Raw genomic sequence first — 11,362 nt, 5'->3', positions numbered from 1 at the left:
CATAGTTTTCTTTATCTTTTCAAAAATTTGTGTTTTTAAGTAGTACAATAAAATATGACAGTAATAAAACCACAACCTGCTAAAGAAGTGACATTATTCATTAGAAATTCTCTTTGATTTTTTTGCAGGCTGGAATTGATGCTGTAGTGCTTGGTTGTGGTATCCTTTGCGAGTACTCAGTATTCTTTGCTGTTTAACTGAGCCACTTTTTTGATTATTATTCTTTTGAACACCTTGGCAAAATTTGCTGTCTATTCTTCTAGATTCATGTGCTACCTTTTATAGTTTGCACTTAGACTTTATATAGTTTCTTTATAAAGCCTTTCCTTTGAAATTCATCTGTGTTGACTCTTCTGATAAAATATGGAAAAATGTATATGAACAGCTTTCCATCTGGCAGCATTTACATGCACTAAAACCTAGTGAGTAAATTTAAAACCAGCAAAACAGTATTATTTCAGCGTCTTGCCTTATTTAAATAAAATTCCTAGGCAACTTAAATTTGAAATGCTGTGGCTTATGCTTGTTTTAACTTTTTTTAATATTCTTTGATGGATTTTGTTAGTATAATGAGTTCTTGTTCAACCACTATTGATTTTTGTGAGGCTTGAGCATTGATATGTGTAGAAAGTATTTCACTATGCCCATGACTCTCGATATGAAATAAATGGAAAAATGTCAAAGTAATGCTTCAGCTCCCAGTGGGCATCATGGCATGGTATTTTACAGTGGAAGATCTTAGTGCACCCTACTGGTGCATGTATACTGTATAATACAGTGCCACAGGATATTATGGTCCTGTATTACAGTGTTTCTGTGATTCTGACATGCAGGTTTCGTTAAAAAACTTGTACCAGGTGAATTCACGAAGGTCAGAACTTCCGTTCTCTTACTTATTTAGAACAATTGAGATAGAGGGAACAGGACACTGCAAAACCCAGGACCTTTCTGTAGGACATGTCATATAGAGGAGGGAGAGTCTGAGAACAGAATCTGCAATATCAAGTTGTTTGGGCAAGGTATTTATTGCTTATTGTTACAAAGAGAGCATGTGGAAGGAAGGAAGGAAGGAAAGGAGCAAAAAGTGATTGTTTTGGGAGGACCAAAGGGTTTGGCGAAGCATGCTATTCACTATTCAAGAAGGACGGGGTGGAGTGTCCGTGTCAGCTGGCCAGCATCCAGATATTGTTTGGACCAAAAATAAGCAGACCTCCTCTCTACTTCCAATCAGCAGATCCCTGAAAATGGAGTTGGGAAAATGAAGTTCTGAGCTTGTTAAATAAAGGCAGACAAAAGGAGGAATTCCAAAGAGGGATGGGGGCTTGAAGATAGATTAAGAAATAGATAGAAGATAGAGAAATTGAAGAGATTGACAAGGGGAGAGGGTTTAGAAGTGGAAAAGTACAAAAAACAAAGAAAAGGAGAAAGGAGACAAGCTGTATAAATAGAGAATGTTTCTCAAGGTTTTTGGATTCATAAATAGGGCTCTTACATGTCTTATGTCCTTAGCCTGCTGACATAGATAAAACTTAATGAGCAGAGTTTATTTGACAGTCAACAGAGAATATAAAATCTCAATAAGTAAGAAGGACCTTGAAAGCTGAGAGAACTATTTTTTTTTTTTTTTTTTTTTTACATTCTGACTGTATTTGGGGAGATAGCAAAAAGAGATTTCAAGTGATACTATGTTTATGATAATAAATTGTAAATGAAAAACCTATCAAGAAGAAAATGACAAACTGCTTTTGATTTTTTCTCATTTGACTCACAAAACTTAAACTCGGTAATTTCATAACCTTTTATTCTAGATTCTTTTTATTAGCTTGGTTTAGTTTATCATTAAGGTAATGGTAATGTCATTGAACATCTATCACCATGGTATTAAGTGAAATTACATTTAGATAAAATGCTCTCATGATTACAGGAGAGGTATGACAGGAACAAACACTCAGTGACAGATCGTTTCCCACACCAAATGTGGAGGAGTCTTCTATTGCTATATGCTGAATAAAGCCAGAGTGCTTATGTCAATTCTCTTTTCATTTTTCTTGTGAACCTGCTTTTGTCAACCTTCCTCTCATACCTTTAGCATCTCCAGTTCTATTGCCACAGAGATACTCAAGAAAAACAGTGAGTTTTCTCACAGGTATTTTCTTTGCGCAGTGCCAAAGTGCCTTGTATGAATCAATGACAATACAGAGTTGCTTTTGTTTATTCTCTCCTCTCTTCCAAAGCCAGAAGCCACCCTAATCATGTTGTTTTCTTTCCAAGGAAATATTGTGTTGCCTATTTGAAAAATGCTGGGGGGATTTTGTTGTACCAGGTGGAATTAATGGAAATGAGGGTAGTAGTTAACTGCTGCTTATACTGGTACTGTTAAAGTGTATCTCAAGATTTTTTGCTGTTTCTAGGGAATGTACTAGGAAATGCTGGGCTCAGTATTCATGCGTATTGGAAACCAGTGGACAATACTCCAGTAACACTTCTCTTGTGTGTTGTAAACATTCCTCTGATAAGCTTTATAGGAGTCTAGATATGAGGTGTTTGGTATGCATCCATCTACAGACAGCATTATAAATATTGCATTTCTGACCTTCAGATTTTCTCTTTTGATCTCTGGTTAAATGATGTATTTGCCAGCTTGACACTGCTGACATTCTGTCTGTTTGGTCTAGCATTGTTATACCATGATTCCTTGTGATCCCATTGTCATGGGAATGATCTATCTCAAATGATGAATATACTTTGAAGCAATGTGGGGAATAAACACACTGGCTAAACTTCATTTGCAAAAAGAATTTTTCTTGTAAAATACTTACTTCAGTGTACAGTATAAATTATTTACCTAATGTCAGTGTATTTAAGAACACTGCTGTTTTATCAGATAGTATAAAAGAGGATAAGCTGCTGTTTGGGTGGATAGTAAGTGTCTTACGGTTTTAATCAGATTTCCCCTTACTTTTGTTTTTCCTTGCACTGCATTGGGGAAACTTGCATTTGTAAGGCAATAAACTGAACAGTGGTAGAAATAGAAGTTTCCTGTTTTCCCTCAATGATGAATGCTTCACTTCTCTAGTTTCTCTAGAAATATTCTCTTCTCTAGAACTGCTGAATATTAACTTCACTTTTACGGAAGTGAACCACAAACCACAGGAAGTGAGAGAAGAAATTAACACAAAAATTTGCACTCTAGTATAATGTTTTTCATATACTTGTTTTAAGTTTTTAACACCTCAAAAGCAGTCCTACCTTAGAATTCCATGCCTGTTTTCAAAAGCTGATTGGATGTATGATGTGAATAAAGACTTGATAATGTTACCTGTATTCCTGATAAATTGAAATCTGTTTAGATTCAAGTATTTTATGAAAAGTCAGTGGGAGTTTTTTATGCATAACCTTCATGTCCTCATTCCTTTGTTATTAAAATGAGACGAGAATTTAAAAAAAAAGTTGACAATAAATGTCAGACTGATAAAAACCTCACCACTGACCTTCAAAGCAATGAGATTTGACTATGATATGGTTATCCACTGAGGCCAGAAGTTACAAATCAGGTGAAGTGATGACTTTCATCCTCTGTAACATACACGTTCTGCATAACATCCCATGCCTCATTTTTCACCTCTTTTCCGCTGTCCAGAGCATGATCTACTCTTTCTGCTTGCAGTTTTGCATCTCTCCATTGTTGGTAGACTATGGCAGAGAATTGAATTCCCTGGCAGTTCTCTCCTCTTGGTCAGCTGTGCCCCAGTTCATAATACTTCATGTGCTGTGCTGTGTATATAATTGGTGCATATGAGTGCAAAAGCTATGGGAACATACACTGGCCCTGATACACCTGTATCAGCAAAATGAAATGGAATGGCCCATAGCTTATAACAGATTAGAAGTTATTTAATGTCCTAGTAAAATTGCTTTCAACTGTATTCATCGCTGCTCTTTCCTGTTGACTTTGGGGGCTGACCTTTAGTTCGACTTTCAGGCATGGACATCATTTTATTGTTTAGAGTTAATGTTCTGTCACAGCGTGTGCTGCAGGCACTCTGATCCAGTGTCCCCTTTGCATCAATGAGATGATGCCATCAGTGGCTTAACCAGCCAGTCCATCTTTTGGATTTCTACTGACAGTTTGCAGGGTGCTTACAACAGCTTCAGTCATGTTTTTGTTTCTGGTTTTAAAGAAAGCTTAAAAACATGTAAGGGACAATAACTACCAAGTAATTTGCAGGTTGCACCTGGAAAGCTTCACAATCACTGACTCATTAAAAAATTTCATTTTTTACTGAGGATCTTCCTCACTTCTTTTTCCCCATAACTTAATCTCTCAAGACTTCATAAATAGTTGCAGATCCAAAAGGAAGCTTGAGTTGAGGTATTGAAGGATTTAAGTGTCTTAAGAACTGAGGTTCTGCTCTGGATGGACTGAACTCAGGAACTTCATGACACTATAAATAATTATTTTCATTTTCCTTTTTGTTCTCATAACAGGTGAACTGCATTCGGCTCTCTTACCTCTTGCTGTTTCTCACAGCATACAAATTCCTGGGAGTCAACACTTTCTGTAAGAGCAGAACAGCAGGAGAGAAAGGCCAGAAAGAATGCAGTATTTTTGTGAGGGTTTTCTTAGATCAGTTTCCTTCAGATTTTTTATCTGTATCTTAGGAAACCTGAGAGCCCAGATACTTGCTTGTGAAACTAAGCAGGCTGAAACATCTCTGCTGCACAAGTGTGGTTAAGAGTCCCTTAGAAGGTGAGGGATGTCCTAGGTGGTATATGGTGGCCAGCTTTAGTTGTGTCTCTGAAAGACTGGCTTTCACCCTGCTACTGATGCAAACTGAAAAACCCCTCTGTTTGATGTGAGGCAATATACTAATTCATAAGGATTGCTCTCCTGCCTCCTATTTTCTTTCCCCTGAGTTTCTGTCAATTTGTCTGCTTTTAGATTACAAATTGCCTGTGGGAGTAGGGTGTTTTCCCCATCTTGAAAGATTAGAAACACCTCAAAAACAAGGTGATTCTCTTGTGGAAAAGCAGCTTTCTGTGTCTGTTCGTCCTGAGACAGAGCTTTCCTATTTATGGTGTTTAATCCTCTAACAAAAAATCCTTGCCTGTATTGCCTATAACTGGTAAGAAAATACCTTTACAATTAGTTCCCTCGATGAACTCCACTTTTAAAAACTCAAAAGTATTTTGTGCGACTGCATATAGAAGAATCCTAGAACATCTACCTTGCAAAAGAAGATTATGTTCAAATACAATCAGTCTCAGAGCAAAGTTGAAGTCTAGCATTTCATATAAAATTTCAGTGCTATTTGATAGCTTCATAACAGTAGAATTTAGGAGAAATGTTGAATAACCTTCCCTGTTTCATAAGGTATCACCTCCTTTAAGACTTAGTTGTAAAATTTTTGCCTAAAAGAGGAATTTGGGGTTTAACATTATTTGGAAACTTGAAAAGAAATATCAGGTAAGCTTCTTGAATGGAGATGACACCACCCCCTTTGTTCACAGAGGAGATGAAAATAATACTGGGAACTGTTTGTCAAATTTTACATGGATTTTCAGTATTGAGGCTTAATTTTTTTGTGAGGAGATTTTAGTAGGTTTTTGCCAAGTTCCCCAGTTGATTTTATCCTTTGTATTTTTTGCACAATTTGAGTGCTCTAATAAATGTTCTAAACAAATTTTTTTACATTAACTCCCACAGAATATGCTGCAGAATATTGTTAATCTGATTACTTTGTTTAGATATCTAATTGCAATTTTGTTTAGATATCGAATTGCAAATCCATTGCAGATAAACCCATTCATTTTTATAAACTGAGTAAGCAAAGATAAAAGCACTTTCAGAAAGGATGCCTTTTAGTGAACTGTTTTATTAGAATGACCCCAGAACCACTCAGATAAAGTTCAGGGAGAAGAACTTGAATCAAATGAAGTACTGTTTATTTCCAGAGAGGATCTTAATCCTTAATGTGCTTTGCTTAATGTTACAGGATCTTCTGGGGGAAGTTAGTGCTTGCTGTTCTTTGAAGTTACCAGCTGAATTTGCAAGAGAACAGAGCACTTTACTGGACTGACACAGCACAAAGCAGGTGAAATCATATCATTGTTAAAGAATGTTTTTCAGTACGTTTTGAGAAGATGAATTTGTGTTAAAAAGAAGTGAAGAGGATCAATGGTAACTATGCATTTTACTGTTTGAATAACATTTCAGATTAAAAACACCAACACACTTTCCCCTGCCTGCATCCCCTTCCTCCTCCTTAAGCATGATGAGGACATAGTAGAACAGGAAATGTGTACTAACCCAAACTGCACTGAGGAATAAGCCATTACAGTCAGTTATAGCAGGTGAGAGACCCTGTGTGTTTTCAGTCAGTACTAGGGTGAAAACAGAAATCAGGAGAAGACTTTTTGAATGGTGAAAGGCATTTTAAGTTGAATAGCTTTTAATCTAGGCCAGCTGATCTTATATAAAGTCCATTAGTAAGTCTTTCTTCTAAAAGATTAGCACAATGAAGTTGCAAATCCATTTTGAAATAGACTGCTTGATTTGAAGAATGAGTAAGGAACTTGGAGGTGAAAGTTATTCTCACCAAATAAACACAGAGAGTAGGTGTCAGTAGCCACATACACATACTGTACAGTTTTTTCCACTTCTTCAGGAAAATGTATTGAATATAATTTTAATTAGGTTTCATTTCACTGTTCTACATTTGTTTCTTACAGGATTAACAAATCTCATTTCAAATAAATCACTTCAGTGGCAAATCTCCTATCAACAATGCTTAGGTGTATTTATTGTCCAGGGTAAATTCCAATAAAAACAAAACACTAGTCAGCGAATCCTGATTTAATAAATTCTTTTCCTATATATTTATTCTGTATATTTATTATGAAATTTAACAGTGATGATCAAAAACACATTTCAAAGCAAAATAATGAATGACAATCTGCAGTTGCAAAAATCAGTTATCACAGACTTACTCAGTGAAACGAAAGTTTCTAAGATGGGTTGTAATGCTTGAGGCCTATCTTACCTCTGTTGCATATACACTGCATGTAGGAGGTGGTAGCATTTAGTTAAGAGAAATAGAAAGCACTCTAGTGTGATGTTGTAGCAGCCCGTAAGGGGGAGTATTCAACTGCATTGAATCCTTAGAGCTCAGGAGCAAAGAAAGGAAATCTAATGCAAAGCAGTTGATCTGTTGGCAGTGAAAAGTAATATCCTAAAAGAAGAGTTTTTTAGACTCAGAGTTATTTTGCCCCATGTATACATAAAATCAAATAGCAAATGTCTTATTGACCCAGAACCAGTATATTAGTTTTCAAAAATGGAGGGGTGATTTTTTTTGTTGCTTGGAATAGTTTCTTCATTTTATTTGACTGGATGATTAATTTATTAAGAGTTAAATTGGAAATATTTATACATACAAAATTACTGTTTCATTTTCTTTCCCATATTCATGCGGGTTCTACCTGTAATTTTACCACAGATAGTTGATGTACTTTTTATGTTGATGTTGTTTATGAAAGGAACTTTTATTGTGACTGCTGTAACTGAGATAGAAATCTAGCCCACAGTACACATTCATGCAGGAGACATTTGCAGCTGTCAGAGTTGGCAGCTCATTGGCTTGTTTTGAGATCTGTGGATAAAACCCAGTGCAGATTAATGACAAGATATAGGAATTTTTTTTTTTTTTTGATAACTGACACTTGGTGTCAAGGGGGCTTAACATGACAGTTGACTATTAGTTTATCCTGGCAAATTTTGTGTGGAAGGCATTAGAGTAATGTCATGCTTTGGAAAGAAAATGCTGTGTTTTGCCTTTTATTTGGGAATCTCCATGTTCTTATTAAATACTATTTACACAAATTAAGCAAGTCATAATTACCAAAGTTAGACAGAATTCTTAATGTTCCCCTATTTTTCAGCAACAAAAATACAACAAATACAGAATTGTTCTCTGTACTAGTGTGCAACAGCCTTTCGCTGAACCTTCTTAAGCAAAATATTATGCTAACTCTAGAAAATATTTTCAAATTCATTTTTATTGCCACCAGTATATGAAAGGGAGGTAAGTGTTAAAGTTTCTCCTTCTTGTTTGTCTGCCAGGGCTGCTATTGCCCATGTGCATACATCACCCTGTAAATAGAAGCTGTGTTAAAATATGCCAAGTTCTGACTTCGATACACTTTCTGGTGAATAGATGTTTGCTGATTCTATAACTTCAGGACTTAATGTTTGCTCAGTTTGAAATGAGGTCTTTAGTGAAGGCTTTATTTGAAGATGATCTGCTGTCATTGATTGTAAGCCTAATGGATTTTCTCTCCACTTTTGGATTGATTCAACAGTGACTTACTTCTGAGTTAGACATTTGGAAATAAGTGATATTGAACATAGGCATTTAATGTATGTTTTTATGCTTTAGTAAGACAAGTTCAAGAAGTGTGTCAACAGTTATTGAAACAATACCTTTATCTCTATCAAACCATCTCTTAAAATGGCCAAAAATACCAAAATTTTTCTTAATGAGCCAGAGATAATTATTTCATTTTTTAAAAGGATTACTTTTTCTTGAAATAAGTTCGTGTTTAGAGGACATAAGGAATGTGTTCTCAGTCTGGAACAGTAGTTACCACTCCTTTCTCAGGTGAACTATTTGAACATTTGAGGTTCCTTCCCTGCCCCAGCAAAAACAGTGATCACAAGAACAGGAATTTTAGCTGAGTTGTACTTAGCACAGAATTGTCCTCATGTAGCAATATCATCCCTTTGTGTTGAAGTAATTAATCTAAATTGTTCACTGAACAATTCTTTCTCCATTTCAGTTTAGTGTTCAAATATTTCTGGATAAAATATTGCTAGATGTAACACCGGAATCTGGCTTTAAAGGTGATTAATTCCCATTTTATGGACAGTATTATTGGCTTACAAATTTCAATTAAATTTATGGATTAGATGAGAAGAATTTATATTTAGAACAAAATCACATGAAGAAAGGAATTAAGCCTCTGTGGACAGAACCAAGGCTTACGTGAGGGGTCAGAAGGGTCATATATGCAATGAGACTGGACTTGCCATGTTTTAAAATGGCATGTATCATGATCAGCCATTATGAAAAATATTATGGTACAATATTCTTTCCTGGATGGTATAGTAATAAGCAGTTGGATAGCAAGAAAATGTACCTCTGGTTAATATACTCCCTCACTCCCTGAATCCCTCAGGAAAAGTCACTGTCCTGAATCTCTGTTGATACATGACTGCTGTCTCCAATAAAGTTGTACCAACTGAATGATAAATGTTTTCAACTTTGGGCATTTGACCTACCCAACACAGACAAAATGGTTTTAACATTCACAGAAGTGAAAAGTGTGTATGTGTGAACGCACCAGTATGCAAGTTAAAAGCACATTTCTTCTGCACCAATTGTAAAGGGCACCACTCTTCCCTAGATCCTGCTGAATACTTGTTTACTTATTTAGTCTTCTGAAAACCTTGGATGAGTCTCTTATTGAAACACAAGTTTTTTCTTGCCATCTACTAAAGTTTCAGTTATAATAGCTGAAGCAGAAATAATCCTGGCCTTAAACCAGGAATGAAAATGAAATGATTTCTACTCAGTGTAGAAACCACAGAACTCATTTTGGTCTTTTTTTTTCATGAAGTCTTCAAATAGATTTGTAAATTCATAGGTGTTAAAGTGGCAGATGACTAACAGTCATTATAGAGTGTGACCTTTTGCATAACAGAAATTGGTTTATGTAGAAAACCCCCTGTTTTATATCCTGTGACTGTGATTGAACTAAAGAATATACTTCATAAAAATATTGTCTTGATAAAGGGTTTCTGATGTTTGAAAATTTGCCACCAATGCATCTGCACAGAAATTGATAAAGGTGAATGGATCACATTTGCCATGTATTTCTGTGAGAACTTGAATTTATTAAGGTGGCTGCATACTGCATCATATCAGTCTAAATATATCTAAGTCTGAGTATATCTCATTAGGGCTTGTCCTGACATGTCAAAATATGACTGTTTTAAGACCAAGATCATAGTTAAAGGAATGCCTGCAACTTATTTAAACAAGAGCATGCATTTAAGAAAACCCAAACCATAGTAACCCCCACCCCAAACACTGTTCAGTGCTGTTACCAAAAATCTAACAAAAGCCAGAGATTCAACACATACTATATGAAACGGATTGCTCTGGGATTAATTTTGCTTATGCTTGTATAGGACTCAGTGTTTACAGAACTCAGATAAACCGGTAAATGTCACCAGCAGAATAAGGTGTTCTGTTTTTTTTTTCTTTTTACTTCTCATTGAAAAATGATACTTTAAAATAAAAATAGCCCTAAATTTAAAAATAAAATATGGAATTAGGAGAATAAGTATTTTGAAATTGCTTTATATTGCCTGGCTTCACATCAAGTGAAACACATTTTTCAGCCTAAGCTGAATATGGGTTATTTTTGGGTAATTGATACAAGGAGTTTCATTTTTGGTTGAATGAACACTCTTAATCACAGAGAAATACTGTGGTTTCATTTTGTGGACAGCGTTCTGCCTTTTCCAATCAAACAAGTATATCTTTCAACAATTGTTCAGCAAATGAACCAAACCCACTTTCTTTACCTGCTTGCACTTTATGAGATTCTCTGCATTCACTATAAAGCACTTGCCCACATGAACACACTAATTTGCCCGAGAACTATATTTAATTAAGGGTGTCATATGATCACTTTACGGGAGGAAGAGAAGAGAGAAGATAGAAAAGAGGAGCAAATCTTGGCTTAAGAGCTCTGCAGAGGAAAATGATTTCTTGTATGACCAAAAACCAAGCCAGGTGGCTTCTTCTGCATCAGGTCTGACTCTGGTCTGTTGGACACTCTTAGCCCAAACACATCTGTTGCCTCCCAACACTTAACACCCTTATACAAGCAGTAAGGTTTCTTTACTTCCACAGAAATTAATTAACCACTAACCTATTGGGTAATGTGGATATATAATCCCAGCAATCCTGACCCCTGATACCTTAACATTGTCCCTATGCCTGAAATTGCTGGCCCTGTAGCACTTTCAGGCCGTGGGATCTTATTGAATGCTTAGCACTAGTGAACTCTGAGCTCTAAAGATTTAACTTGTTCATTAATTTTCAAAAATTTTTCCTTTTAGCTGAAACCCAAGCACAGTTTTCAGACCCTTGCTCGCATCTGTGCTCAATCAATTTTCTCATTTCTAGGCTTAGTCTAAAAGACAGGCAAATGAGCTTTGTTTCCTTTGAACCTAGTGATTATCTTAACCTAATTGTTAATATGGAGATATTGCACCACACAGATGAAAAAG

At 35.7% G+C, this 11,362-nt stretch overlaps 1 protein-coding gene across 10 annotated transcripts in view; it reads left to right on the top strand.

The window, feature by feature from the left end:
• The window catches only part of DNTT (DNA nucleotidylexotransferase), a 162,339-nt gene that overhangs the window by 52,268 nt on the left and 98,709 nt on the right, over positions 1-11,362 (top strand). For 4 of the 10 annotated variants that reach the window (XM_032117164.1, XM_032117163.1, XM_032117165.1 and 1 more), the window contains exon 2: positions 5,997-6,095. Coding sequence is in view for 3 of the 10 variants with exons in the window: in XM_032117167.1 (XP_031973058.1) it covers positions 10,831-10,881 (51 nt within the window). In the remaining 7 variants the exon portion in view is untranslated. The other 6 variants (XM_032117167.1, XM_032117157.1, XM_032117161.1 and 3 more) reach the window with 5 other exon arrangements.

This window comes from Corvus moneduloides, chromosome 8 (genome assembly GCF_009650955.1).
Source record: "Corvus moneduloides isolate bCorMon1 chromosome 8, bCorMon1.pri, whole genome shotgun sequence".
NCBI classification, from domain to species: domain Eukaryota; kingdom Metazoa; phylum Chordata; class Aves; order Passeriformes; family Corvidae; genus Corvus; species Corvus moneduloides.
Note: the sequence above shows the minus strand (reverse complement) of the source record. Positions and strands in the feature narration are given on the sequence as shown.